Genomic DNA, 14,424 nt, shown 5'->3' with positions numbered 1-14,424 from the left:
TCAGCAGGGCTGGTTCCTTCTAGAAGTTCCAGGGGATCCACTTCTGTGCCTTTTTCAGCTTTTAGAGGCCATTTGAATTCCTTGGCTCGTAGCCCCTTCCTCCGTCTTTGAAACCCACAGCGTCACATCTCCCTCTCCCGCTTTCTTCCATGTTGTTGTCCTGCGATGACACTGGGCCCAGCACCACAACAAGGGCCATCTCCCAACTCACCCTTCATCACATGAGTGACATGCAGTTTCCGGGAGTGAGGATGTGGACATCGGCAGGGAGCCTGGTCTGCCAGGCCTGCACAGCTCTGGCCCCGACAGCCCCAGGCCCTGGGAAGCCCTCCCCAGCAGGGTGGGCTCATCTGGCAGGTGGAGACAACAGTCAGGGATTGCCCCCCCAGGAAAGCACAGGAAATGAAGAGCTTGCCCCGACACGCGGGCTCCTGGGCCCCCAGACACGTCCCCAAGAGCAGGTCCCACTTCACCAGGAGCCATAGCCAGCCCTCTGGCCAGCAACTCTGCAGCTTCTAAACCTACACTTCACCTGACAGCTTGGACCCACCAGGAAACTGGTCAAACAGCCTGTTTATTCAGGTTCATAATTTTACAGAACTGTCCTGACAGGCCCAGTGTCTCCCTCTGCTGCCGGTCACCTCAGGGCCAGCCACAGCCACTTGGGCCACAGTACACGGACACTGGGCCATGCTGCAGGCCCGCCCTCCTGCCTGGGGGTTCTGTACGCAGGTCAACAGTGACTGTCCTCTCCAGGCCACGGTCACAGCACATGTCCATGGCCAAGCAGTGCCCCTCCCCACACCCACGTGCACTGGGGGCCAGGGCAGGCGGTTCCAGAGGAGACCGGGAGGCCCTGGAGTGGTGGGGGGACTGGGACGAGAGGAGTGTGAGGGAGGCAGGAGGAGCACAAGACAGACCCACGGGGGCTGAAGCCAACCCTGCTTTTATTTCACTAGAGCCTCTCAATGGCCGACAGGAGCTCAGGTTTCAGGATAGATGAGTCCGGCTCGGCCCCCGCGGCCCTGATGTCTTCCAGCACCGCCGTGTCCCACGAGAAGGACAGGAGGGCTGAGGGCACCTGCAACGGGATGAGAAGCCTCAGCCCTGCTCTGGCCTTTATGTGACAGAAGCCCTGTCTTCATGTTAAAATCTTTAAGCTGGAGCCAGGCCCACCTGGGGCCACTCCCCGCCAGTGACAACACAGTCATGCAGTCAGTCCGTCCCCGTAGCAGGGGATCCTCTGGCAATGGCCAGGCTGACGCTGACCCAATATCCAGGGCAGTCAGGCCCTCCCAGACTCCCTGAATCAGGGTCTGGTCACCCTCAGGCCCCCTCCTGCATCCTCCCCAGTAACTCCCTGCGTTTCGAATGCCACACTTGTCCTGCTGCTCAGAAGACTACACACTTGCCACACTCCCGTTTTATAGACAAGAAGTTACTCAAGATCACACTGCAAGTAAGTGGAAAGGTGGGACATATTAAACCTGGGAAGGCTGGCCCCAGGATACCTTCCCCTAAGGCCACCCCAAACTAAAGAGCATCCCCCTCATCAAGAATTCAAGAACCTGAGAGACCCCGGACCTGCTGCACTCACCAGCCCGCACTCATTGAAGGCCAGGTTCTCATCCTCGGACAGCTTCTGCCCACCTGAGGCCAGCAGCTCAAAAGGCAGCCAGTCACTCTGCAAGGCCTCCCGGACAAACCCGTACAGTGCCGCCACCCGCTCCCGGGCATAGAAGGTCCCTGGGGGCAAGACAGGCAGGTGGCGCTGGAGCTCGTGGGAACCCGCCTGGGCCCACCCAGCCCCCTGAGCTATCACCCTCCTCGCCTGAAGATGGGGCTGGAGTGCCTCCCCCAGGACGAGCTCAGACCAGAGAGGCCTTCTGCTGCCTCCCGGGCCCAGCAAGCCCAAGGCAGCAGCGGCCACGCCGCGCCCAGAGCCCAGCCTGGCAGGTCAGCCGGGCAGCAGGCACGCACCCTGGAGGAGGCAGCCGTCGGGGAAGCGCACGCGCAGCAGCGTGTACGTGTACTTGCGCAGCTCCCTCTGCTCCTCCCGCTCGCGCATGGCCTTGGTCCGCAGCACGCTCAGCCGCTCCACGGCCTCCGACCGGAGCCTCTGCTCCCGCTTGATCTCCTCGGCTGTGAGGTTGAAGAAGTCTGCAGGCAGGTCAAACTGGGAGGCCAGGGGTGAGGGCCGGAAGACCCGGCGCTGGCGGGCCAGCGTGGCCCGCACGGGCTCGGCGCGCAGCAGCTGCTCCTTGTGCTGCTCCAGGCTCTCGGGCTGGGCCAGGACGTCCTCGCTCAGCACGTAGAACTCTTCAGGGCCCTCTGGGGCACAGACGGACTGATGTCACTGCCGCGGGAGGGAGCCCCCCCGCACCGGGCCCTCCCACCCACTCCTCAAGGCTCAGCCAAGGCCCTTCACTGTCCCTCTTACCCTGGTCAGGGACTGGAAGCAACACCTTCTGGAAGCCGATAGCCTCAAAAAACTCGTGGGTCCCTTCCAGGCAGTTAATGCGCTCCTGGGAGCGGAGCCAGAGGTCACACAAGACCCTTGGGGCCTTCTTGTGCCCCATGAATCTCACTGCCCACACCACCCTCCCAGCCCAGAGGCCCCAGTCTCAGCAGCGGCTGCCCCTGGACAGGATGAATCCCGAAAGCAGTCTGCGGGACTAAGCTCAGAGGGCCTGGGACCCCTAACAGTCGACACTAAGGTGAAGGAGGCAGAAGGAAGAGTCAAAGGACAGTGTGGGGAGGCGGGCTGTGTGATGCTGGATGCAGGTGGGGGCCACCAGGAGACAGCAGTACCCTGCCAGCTGCACGGGTACTACAGGCCAGGGTGGCAGGACCCTGCGATTTCTCCATAGAAATCAAAAGTCCGCATTTGTGTGAAAAACCTCCCCAGTGCTAATGTGTTCCCAGCTAATTCAAAGAAAAGTCAAACACACTGTGGGTGGCAGGGAGAGCAGACAACGTCGCGTATTGTGCACGACATGTGCACCTCAACTCCCGAACCCTGTGGGGGCCCTTCTGCAGCCTGGCTTCAGGCACCGCTGGGTGTTTGCAGGCTAGATGCTCCCACCACCAGACTGGGTCCCCTGTGGCCTCATGGGCCCAGCCACGCCAGTCACGCCAGCCACACCAGGCTACGTCACCCTGGTGGCAGCCCTCACCTGGAACACCTTGTTCTGCAGCTTGATCTTCCGGTACTTCTCCTCCTCGGGATGCAGGTGGATGTTGTCCAGGTACCTGGGGAGGACAGGACAGCCACTCAGAGCCACACTGGCTCATGCTAAGAGTGACCCCAGGGAAGGCTACCATCATACCTTGGATACCCAGCCCCTGGTGCTGCTGAGGCTGGGCCTCCTTCTCTGACCTGCCTCCCCCTGAGGGCACCGAGGAACCTGCATAGAGGGGTGGAGCAGGCAGAGCCAGGATAACCATCCCCAGAGCCAGCTTGGGGACTCCTGAGCAACACAGACCTTTGAGTCCCCGGGGACCTGCTCAATCAGGCGACTGGGGGTGGAGATACCACGCCTCCTTCACATTCTTCTGATGATCCCGAAGGGAAGCCGGCGGGGGGAACCCCCGATTTGGTAAACCCTTTCATAACACAGACAGGTAAACTGAGGCCCAAGGAGGCCAAGCCCCTTCCCTGAGGGCTCAGGGGAGTGAAGGGTGGGACCCCATGGGATGGGGCCACCCACTCACTTGGCGATGGTGTCCACGCCCAGCTTCACCCGGTCCCGGTCCTTGTTGAAGGTGTGGATCTTCATGATGGAGGCAGCCACCGGGTCGGTGGAAAAGTGCTGGGAGGAGGGAGGAAAGCAAGTCAGAAAGCACCCACCTCGGGGCCTGGAGGCCATGCCTGCTGAGCAGCCTGGTCTCAGCACTCAGGTGGCAACGGTGACACGGGTGATGATGGTAGGAACTGTCTCATAGCAGGCCCCAGCGTGTGACTGATGCAAACTCAACTGTACTTGCCCAGCAGCAAAGGAAGAAGAGCTCTTTTGATGACTCCATCACAGGCCTTGGCCCTGCCCTCACCTCTAGGGAAGAGGGGGCGTTGGCAGCTGAGCCGACGCCACCCCTCAGGTCAGTCTGACACAGACCTCTGCCTTCCGCTCTGACCCTGGAGCCCGACCCCAGCACTGAGCTCTGCCAAGGGCGCTGCAGCTTTCTGGGCACCCAGAACCCAGTGGCCACCGTGGATGCACCATCCCCTCCTAATCTCCCAGCCCGACAAGGGGCGTTTCAGAAACAGGTGGCACAGACAGGACACAAAAGAGGTCTGTGACCCGTGGCTGCCTGGCACACAGCTGGGGAGGCAAAATAGTGGAAATACCACTGACCAGTCCCCGAGCCTCAGGGGTTCCACCTGCTTCCCTGGGGAGGGGGGGAGTTGAAGCTGGAACTCTGGAGAGGTCACAGGGCCTACGTTTGATCCCTCAGCCAGCCCAGCCTCTGAGCTGCCCCCCAACGCCAGGGACTTTGTGAACAGCATCCCGGCGGGGAGAGGCCGAGAACGGCAGCTAAAGCGAGGAGCAAGACTGCGCAGCAGATCTGCCCGCGCTCTGGACAGCCACCGCACACGGCCACGCCATGTGGTCTCGTTTCTCTGCTGTCCTAGAAAGGCAACAGGCACAGGGCGAGCAGGGCTGCCACCCGCATCAGCCCCAGTTCATTTGCACTGTCCGGTTGACAGCTGGGTCACCAGAGGCGATGTGTCAGAGCACAGACAAGCCGGCACGCTCAGGTCACCCCGGACAGCCTCACAGAAGCCCAGCCAGAGGCCTGGCCCGGGCACGCTCAGAGCTCAGGGAAGGCAGGTGTGGGCCTTGCCCCGGCCCTGCCCCTGCCCCAGCCGCCTCCCTAAAACTACACAGGCGTGAGCCTTCAGCAGCCACGCTGGTGGCACTCGGATGTCGGATCCAAGCTAGGCCAGCTCTCCTGTGAACCTCAAGTTGGGACCCAGCCCAGCCGGCCAGTTTAGTTGCTGGAGTAGGACAAAAGGGCCGAAAAGGGCAGAGAAAGCAGGTCTGCAGAGAAACAGTGAGATGGGGGCATCAGGACACGGCTGAGCCAGGCCAGCCCTGGCAGACCACCCCACCTACCTCCTAAGAGCCACCCCCTGGGGAAGAGCCGCAGCTCCAAATGCCGTTCTCAGATGTTTCCAGGTGGCCTGCAGCCTCGTTTGAATTAGGGCCAGGGCACACAGACAGACAAGGGGCAAAGGAACAGAGCGTCCGGGAAGAACAGAATCCATGTAGGGATTTACCTGGTGACAAGGGCAGATTTCACAGCTGCGGCCAAAAGACGGGTGTTTTCAATAAATGGGGACTGGGAAAAATCGGTAACTATCTGGGAGAAAAGAAAACACTAGCTCCATGCTTCATATTCTACACAGGGATAAATTCCAGCTGGATCAAAGCTTTAAACATTAAAACAAAACACACAACAAAAAGCAAAACAGAAAAGCACTAGAAAAACCATGGAACTGTTTTAATCCCGAGGTGGGGAAGGACTTTCTAAGTATGCCACAAAACCCGAAAGCCATAAAATAAAACTGACACACCCAATTATAGAGAGAAAAAATTTCTACGTGGCAACGTGGTGTATGTCGACTAAAAGTAAACAACCGGAGAGAAGTATTCACAACTCGAACCACAGCCAAAACACTAAGTTTCTTGATTAAAAAACTGCCTACAAATCAGTAAGAAAAAGAACCAACACCCAACACAAAAATGGGCAAAGGATGCATTCTCATATGAAAACATAGCCAACCTAACCCAAAATAAGGGAAATGCAAATTAAAACTAAGCTCTTGTTTTTACCTATCAATTTGGATAAAGACAAAAAAAAGTCTGGCAACAGTGATGGCGGAGGGGACAAAGAAGTGGGTACTCTGTCACGCTGCTGGCAGGAGTGTGAGTCCGGACACCTTCATGCAGGGTCACCTGCTCACAACCATCCAAAGCCCGACACAAGTGTCCTTTGTCCCAGGAGCTCTGCTTCCAGAACAACCTACAGCTCGAAGTGACGTGCAGACGTTTTCATATCAACTGTCCTCACTAGCAAAAGATGAACCTTCCCACATGCTCTTCCACGTGGGGCTGGGTAAACAGGGAACAATTTGCAGTGAACAGCACACAGTCGGTATGGAGAAAGCGGACTTTCCCTCAAACTGCTCAGAAAAAAATAAGGGTGACAAAGCAAATGGGATTAAAAATGTTAACAACTGGCAAATCTGGCTAAGATGGGCTGAATGATAGATATGTGTGTCCTGATCCCTGGAACCTGTGAATGTGCTAAGTTACCTGGCCGGGGGCAGGAAGGAGGCAGGTAGAGTTGAGGCTGCTGATCAAGTGGACCTTAAAATAGGGAGATGAGCCTGGATTATCCGGGTGAGCCCAGCAGACTCAGTCCAGCCCTTAAAAGGGGGATGAGGGAGAGGAGAGAGCAGCAGAGAGATGGCAGTTGAGAGAGCCCTGGCCTGGCACCGCGGGCAGCGAAGATGGAGGAAGGAGGAAGGAGCCACGGAATTCAGACAGCCTGACTCCCCTCAGGGCTCCCAGAAGGCACCCTGACTGTAGCTCAGTGAGACCCACGTCCCACTTCTAACTTCCAGAACTAAGAGGAGAGACATGCTGTCTGAAGCCACTAAGTTCGCAGCAATTTGTCAGAACAGTAGTAAGACAAATTAGTAATAAGTTCCTACTGGAACTCAGGCCCTGGGTAAAAGGTATTCAGGTGTTCTTTTAGTTCTTGCAATTTTTCTTTAAGTTTGAAATTACTTCCAGATACAGGGTTTTAAGGAATAAAAAAGAAAAAAATGGGAGTTCTCTCTGTATTGACATAACACCCAGCAGTTTCCACGTCAGGTATAAATGATACATTACCTGTTACATAAAATAAAAACACAACAAGTGTGGGGAGCTACAGAGGCTTCGGTGGTTTGTACGCGTTAGGACTCTGTCTGAATAGGGACGGAAACCACCACCGACAGCTGCCTCGGGGAGGGTGGCCCGGAGGTGGGCGGGAGGCAGCTTTTCCCCACCTACCCTTCTGTATTTTGAATTCTATCCCATGTGTGAATATTACCTCCTTAGAGAGAGATTAAAACAGACCACAGCATACGCAGGTGGGGACGTGACAGGGCCTCGGTGCCAGCCGGGCTCCTGGGAGGCGGCTCCAGCACCGGGGCGGGCGGGCACTCACCGAGAGAATGGCCTCTCTGATGCGGGTGTCCCGCTGGTCCTTCCTCAGGATGGCCCCTGTGAGCGGGCAGGTGAAGTACACTCCGGGCACCGCCAGGTGGGTCGAGCCTTCTTCTTTGGGCTCAGGCACCTGGGAGGAGGGGTGAAGGCGTCTCAGCTTGGATTGTGAGCCAAAGCCCTGAGAGCTTGGTCCTGGGAGCCAAACACCCCTGGTCCCAATGCTGTCCCCTCCGCCTACTGGCCATGGGACACCTTGGCCAAGTGGCCAAGCCCCTTTGAGCCTGTCTTCTGGTCTGTAAGATGTCCCACAGGACCACCTCAGACTTAAACAAGGTAAGGAACGTGTGGCAGCTCCAGACAGGGCAAGCGCTCAGTCGATGGCTCCTGCTGTTCCCATTCCCCCTCTGGTGAGGAAGGGGCTTTAGTGGAGAGTCAGGAGTCATGGTGCCCTGGACCAGTCCCAGCCTCACCCTGGCCCTCAATTCCTAGACAATCTTCAGGGTCTCCTCCTTTCTAAAATTCAGTGAGGCCTGACGGGAAGCGCTGCTCAGAACAGCCTTTCTGCTCAAGTTCTCCTTCAAGGCCTGCCTCCTCCAGGAACCCTGTCCTGATTGCACCAGTCTCTGTGGCACCCTTCTACTTCTAAGTAAGGCAGCAGAGGGCAGTGCTAGGGTAAGGGCTTTAGAGCAGGACAGACTACGGCTGTAGTCCTGCCCTTGCTGGTTTTGAGGTGCATGATTGAGGACAGCTGGCCTCACCTCTCTGAACCTGTTTTCTCTTCTGGAAAGTGGGAGCTATAACAGTACCTACTCTCATGGGGTCACAGGCTGTGGGGATGACTTAGTGGAGGTTCAGTCCTTCTCCCAACGTCTGGGCCTGGTGTCGTTAGGTGCCAAGCATGCAGGTCCCAGAGGACACCACGTTCCACCACAGCCACCTCTACCTTTCAAGGTGGGGTCCCCCAACCTCCTTCACACCCCAAGGCCAGAGGTGACTGATCCACTGGGACATCTCTTCTGTGTCTCCCCAGCCTCCCCACACCTGACACAGGAGAGAGCCCAAGCAGGGCCTCTAAGGGCCCCCAGCTCGCCAACCCCAGGCCGCCCCTCAGGATGTTGTGCTGCCACTAGGGAGGCTCTTACCGTGTTGGTCCCCAGGGCGTCCAGGTTCCCACTGATAGTCGCTTCAGCTCGAAGTTCCTTTCTCACTGGAGAGACAGGTATGGGTCGGTGTGTGAGCCAGTGAGCCAGGCACACGCCCTCCCCAGCCCGGATCCTCACGTGGGTCAAATTCGAATTCTTGCAGCTCAAGGTCCCACGAGGCCCCACCGCCTCTCCAAACCCCCAGGCTGTGCCAGACCATGCGTTCCTCCTGTCTCCCCTCCGCAATCTCCCTGAGGTCTGAGCCACCCAGACCACGGCAGACCCCTCTGCCTTTCACCTGCATCTCCCCTTTGTGGACCGGTTCACAACTGTGATTTAAACCACCCCTCCAACTCCAAATCAATGGTTAATGCAATGATTTTCACCCGGAGCCAAGCACAGGGTCTGGGACCCACGAACAGTGGAGGATCAGCCTCGAGGGTGGAGGGGCAAAGGCCCGCACCACCTCTCCCTGCGTCCCGACAGCAGCCCAAGGACGGCTGCAGCTTACCCTGGTTCCGGATGGAGTCCTGTGACGTGGGGCCCCGCGCCCTGGGCTGCTTCTGCTCAAGCCGGGCCAGGGCTGCCGCGGCCGCCATCTGCGCCTCATCAGTGGGTCCCTGGCGGGGCTGCCGGATCGCCGGCTGGTTGGGCTTTTCTTTGGGGGCCTTTTCCCTGAGCAGACACAGAGGGACAGTGAGGCAACGTGGGGGCAGGCAGATGGTGGTTCTGCTCCCAGCTCTGCCCCTTTGGGCAAGTCCTACACCAGTCTGAGCCAGGTAGCTGTCACCTGTTAAGTGGAGGTAAGAGCGCCTGCCTGTGAGTGTGGGGCCGTGGAGCTGGCATGAAGCACCTACCGTCTGCAGGGGCCGAGACCTCAGGCCTCTCACTCCCTTCCCTCAGGAAGTCTCCCCCTCCACTATCTACAACGGTGAGACATCCAGGCTTCATTTACTGAGCACCTGCTATATGCCAGGCAGTGTGCCAGGAGCTAGCTGGGGTTCAGCCTGTGTATTCCTCACACCAACATTCCTCTAGGGGAGGTCTCTAGATCCCCTTTCACAAGCCCCAGAGGGTCACGGAAGCTTGGGCAGCATGCCAGGTCACACACAAGCCCTGCGTGGAGTGTGTTACAAAGATCTGGTTTCATCTCCCCTCCTCCTGGGAGGTAAGCAGGTGATTACCCCATGGGATGGGCAGCTTCCTAATCTTAGCACGAAAATGACCTGGTCTGACCTCCTTTCCTCAGGACCCTCTCCCAACCTCGGTAGCTGGAATCATCTGTGCTGTATCTCTACCAACTTCTCAGGAACCAAGGCTGTCAGTTCATGACCCTTACGCTGCCACTCTGCTCAGATCCCCAGGCAGCCCTCTTTTCTTGTCCCAAGGCCTCTGGGAGATTCCTGCCTAGCCCTGCCCCTCTCTCTAGCCCTCCCCATAGCTGAGGATTTCGCACTGAAGAAAAGACCAGTCGTGTAGCTCCACCCAAGCCCCATGTGGTATCTAGATCTTTCTATAAAAATGCCATTTTCCAAGACCCCTCACGCACTCCCTTTATGCAGCCAGAGGGATCCTTCTAAAACCCAGGCCAGGGCTTGTCCCTCCTCTGCACAAAGCCCCCGTAACAAGCACAAGAGAATCCTGCAGCCTCCAAAGCCTACAGGCCCCTTACAACCTGACCCTTTCTCTCATTCACTCCTATCTTATCTACACTCCTTGCTGTTTTCACATAGGCCCAACCATTCCTACCACAGGACCTTTGCACTTTCTGTGCCTTATGCCTGGAGTGTGCTGTCTGGGAGCGGGTTGGCAGAGACTGCTTCACAGGGGTGTGTGGGTGACAGGGGTTGATTTCCGAATGACTGAGTCTCACCTCATCCAACTCTCAGTTCAAAGGTCACCTTCTCAGAGAGGCCTTCCCAGACTACCTAACAGTCCCCAACGTCCCTATCTTGACACTGTTTATTTTCCTTCATGGTTGATCTTTCATCATTTATACATTGGTTTACTTGTTCAACTCTCCCCACTAGAAGGTGAGCCCTGAGAGGGCAGGGGTTTTCTCTCTTTGCCACCGTAACAGTGCTGGACACACCCTCCCACACACCCTCAGTTTCCAGTCTCATTCCAGGGAAGTCACAGAAGCCCAGATCTCCATCTCACTGCCCACTCCTCCCCTCCCAGGTCTCCAGTCTGACAGAGCCATCGCCCACTCGGCCCCCACCTCCTTCCTGTCACACAGTCTCAGCTGCACCAGCCCCCCCCATCTCCACTGACTACTTGCTGAACAAATGAACGGACCCCCTTGTCTGGCCCACGGCTCCCCTGGGCCTGCTGCCCTCCTCTCCCCACCTCAGGCTCCCAGGACCTGCGCTTTCCTCCCTTATTCACAGACCTGGCCTTCATGGGCCTCCTTCACCCACACAGTGCTCCCCTCCCAGGAACCCCAGGAATGCCCAATCCTTGTGACAGATGCCCTGATGTCCTTGCCACACACCCACTCTCCCTCACCCACGCCCACTGCCTCATGATTCCCTCACCATCCCTTCCTGCCAGCCTTCCAGACTCTCTGACTCCTCCCAGTTCCCGCCTCTTCACAATCCCTTCCATCATTCCTCACAGACCCCTCCCCAGCCTTACATCTTTCTTAGTCACTCCCCATCCAAAACTTCCACAGGCCCTCCAGCACCCTCTGTAGCTCCCTGTAGCAACCTCAGCCCCTCTGAGACTCCCTCTGCACAACCCACCCCGCAGTGATGCCTCCTTCTCAGCCCACCATCCCTTGGTCTGGCATCTGTACCTGCTCCAGCTTTTCACAGCACTGACCCCTCACACACCTCCCCAAGGAGTCTCCAGTGTTGCCCCCAGGCCCTTCTCTTCTCCAAGTCCTCCCAGACAAGTCAGAGGCCTGGAAGTGCAGGCCACCTCCCTCCCCTCCCAGATCTCCCTCGGGGCCTCCAGGCCAGCTCAGCCATCACCCACACAGCCCCCATCTCCTTCCTGTCACAGACTCCTCCAGCTCCTCGCCTCCACTCACCTGCCTCCATTCTCCTCTCAGATCTTCTTCAGCCCCTCGCAGCATCCCCCAGTTTATCTGGACCTCTCAAGTACCTGACCACCCCTCCAACAACGCCTCAGACTCCCTGGCCTTCCAGAACCTCATCCCGTCCTCCCTCCTGCTCCAGAACCAAGGCCCAGGTCCCTATTGCCATGGACTCCAAGTCTCACAACTTTTTGCGACCCCAGCTCTACTTGCTTCTTCAGGATCAGTCCCCAATTTCCGGTCACCTAGATTCCCCCCAATCTTAAGTGATGCCCATTCTCCGCTCCCCTGGTCTCTCCTTTACTGCCCACCCTAGCCCGCCAAGATCTCTCCAGACCCCTCACTTCCTGCAGCCCCGCCCCCTTGGGCCTCGCCCATCCTGCCCCGCCCCCAGAGGCCTCCCCTCCCCCTTATTTCCACTTCCCCCTTGCCCCGCCCCCCCAAGGTCTCTCCCCACCCCCTGACTCTGCTGCCCCTCCCTGCCTCTCGCCTTCTCTGTCCTCCCCCAGCCCACACCCTCCCCCTGCCCCCGGGCCTCAAGCCCCAGCACCCGTCACGCACCCCACCGACTCTGTGAGCTTCTGACCGGGCCCCGCGCTCTTGAATTTGATGTCGGCCTTGATCTCCTGGAAGAATTTCTTCATGGTGGTGGCGGGCCCAGCGGCGGGGGGCCGCGGGGGCGGGGGGCGCAGGGCCCAGTCAGGGAGGGGCCGGCAGGAGCTAACAACCGGAAAGAAAATACAGTGCTGCCGGAAGTCCCGCCTTCGCGCGGCCACCCACGTGACAATCGGCTGGGCGTGCCTCTCTAGCTCTCCGCGTCTTGCTGGCCCCAGAGTGACCGCTCTGCACTCTTGGGCCACGTCTCGGTGGTTCTCCAGGACTCTGTTGCCATCGGCAACGAAGGCGCTCCTAGGCTGTGTGTGAGCGCTTTTCACCGCGTTCTCCAAAGAGAGACAAGAGAGGGAGGGACAGGCCGACTGACCCTCACGGAGAAAGCAATGGCTCTGTCCTTTCCGCTGCTCAGGAACCTTCCCTGGCTCCCCAGCGGTTACGCGATAAAGTCCCAATTCAATGCGGGGACATTCAGGGCCCCCACACCCCAGCCCCGCGGTCAGCCCAGTAGCCCCCACGCACACAGTGGAGGAGAGAATGAAGAGGATGCTCAGGGCTAGGGTTTGGAGACCCGCGATGGCGGATCCCCAAGGGGGTTAAATTAAGGAGACGGAGATTATCCCAAGGGCGTGGGCGGGATTTAAGGAAGAATCTAGTGCAGACCACCTTCCTGAACTTCAGTTTCCTGTCTACAAAATACGGATAAGAATAGCACTGGAAAGAGATCACTGGGGTCCAGCTTGGAGGCGGCCCCACCACACTAGAGCAATGAGTACAAATGCAATAGAGGGTGCTTTCTGCCCACCAGTTTGCAGCAGGTAGAAAGCATGCTATGGAAAAACAAGGCAGGAAAGAAGGGCAAAATTCTAACACAGGTTACTTGGGTTTGGGGGGGTTATAGGGGATTTTTCTCCCTTTTTTCCTAGTGTCCAAGTTTTCTTTAATGGAGCTCTATTAATTTTACAATAGAAAATATTATTTTAAAATACAAGACAATTGAATTAAGCCTCTAGGTCTAAGTTACAGGAATTACAAGGGATGTGAGACATTCTCCAAGCTGGCTGACCTGCTTGCTCCAGAAAGTCAATGTTGTGAAAAATAAACAAGATTCTAATTTAAAAGGATTAGAGGAACACAATCCTTACTTGCAGTGCATGAACCTTGATTTGATCCTGGTACAAAAAAAAAGAAAGCTGCAAAAACTTCTTAAAACAATGAAGAAATTTAAAATGGACTGAATATTAAATAATATCTTGGCATAAATATGATTTTTTGGTGTGATAAAGGTATCTTACTTATGTAATAAAGTTTCCTTATTCTTAGGAAATGCTGAAGTATTTAAGGGTGAAATGTCATGCTAGATGTATGAAACTTACTTCCAAATTTGTTTAGAAACAAATATGTATATATTTACACACAGATATATAAACCACGTATGGGAAAATGTTAATTGCTGAATCTAGGTACAGTGTTGTGGTAGTTTTAAAATATGTGCATAAAGTCTTTGACAGTCCCCCTTTCCAAAGGTGGAGCCCAATTCTTCTCCCCTTGAATGTGAGTTGGAGTTAGTGACTCATTTTTTTTAAATTTATTTATTTTATTTAAATTTTGTTGAGGAGAGGTAATTATGTTTATCTATTTTATTTTTTAATGGAGGTATGGGAATTGAACCCAGTGGATGCTAGGCATCCACTCTTGCCACTGAGCTATACTCTCTCACCACCCCTGGACTGATGTCTCGACTGCAGTCTCATGAGAGACCCTCAGCCAGAACCCCCCAGATCCCTGGCCCACTGAATCTGCATGAGACATTAAATGTTGTTTTAGGTGACTAAATTCTGGGGTAATTTATCAGGCACCAATAGGTAACCAATAGAAGAACATACTGTGTTCATTGTGCTACTCTTTTTATGCTTTCTAAATGTTTGAAATATTGAAAATTACAGTTTAGCACTGTGAAATAAAGGATTATATCCTTTATAGTCTCAATGGAGGTAAAGAGACAGGCCCAAAATCACACAGCCAGACAATGGCAGTGACCCCTCCACCCCCGGCCACTTCCCTGAGAGTGAAGCCCTGTAGGGCTCCTCTGTTTGACATTCAAGATCAGGAGGCTCCTGGGGGTCTGCCAAGCCTCACCTCTTGTCATCACCCACTTTGCCCTCTCTGCCTTAGCTAATTAGAACTATTCATAGCTTATTACCTCCAGGCCTTTGTCCAAGTAGTCACCTCTGCTGGAAGAGACCTCTCTCCAATCCATCTAAAGTAATCCTCTTCCTCCAGGAAGCCCTCCCTGACCACCTTTCTCATGCTGGATGTAGTCTTCTCTGAGCTCCCAAAGCAACTCCCTCTTGTAATAACCATTGGTTGTATTTGCTGGGTGTTCACTATGTGCCTGGCTCTCTTTTGA

The 14,424-nt window shown here is 56.0% G+C and overlaps 1 protein-coding gene across 1 annotated transcript; it reads right to left on the bottom strand.

The window, feature by feature from the left end:
- Nucleotides 1–928: 928 nt before the first annotated feature.
- Nucleotides 929–12,167, bottom strand: UBXN6 (UBX domain protein 6). Its single transcript, XM_032465890.1, has 10 exons — nucleotides 11,964–12,167; nucleotides 8,874–9,037; nucleotides 8,363–8,427; nucleotides 7,222–7,350; nucleotides 3,715–3,812; nucleotides 3,177–3,252; nucleotides 2,441–2,525; nucleotides 1,981–2,331; nucleotides 1,598–1,746; nucleotides 929–1,081 (listed from the first exon to the last, which is right to left on the bottom strand). Exons 1-10 carry the CDS (start codon nucleotides 12,044–12,046, stop codon nucleotides 956–958), a joined length of 1,326 nt encoding a protein of 441 aa, XP_032321781.1. The 5' UTR covers nucleotides 12,047–12,167; the 3' UTR covers nucleotides 929–955.
- Between the last annotated feature and the right edge of the window lie 2,257 nt (nucleotides 12,168–14,424).

This window comes from Camelus ferus, chromosome 22 (genome assembly GCF_009834535.1).
Source record: "Camelus ferus isolate YT-003-E chromosome 22, BCGSAC_Cfer_1.0, whole genome shotgun sequence".
Taxonomy (NCBI): Eukaryota; Metazoa; Chordata; class Mammalia; order Artiodactyla; family Camelidae; genus Camelus; species Camelus ferus.
This window is presented reverse-complemented; position numbering and strand designations above follow the sequence as displayed.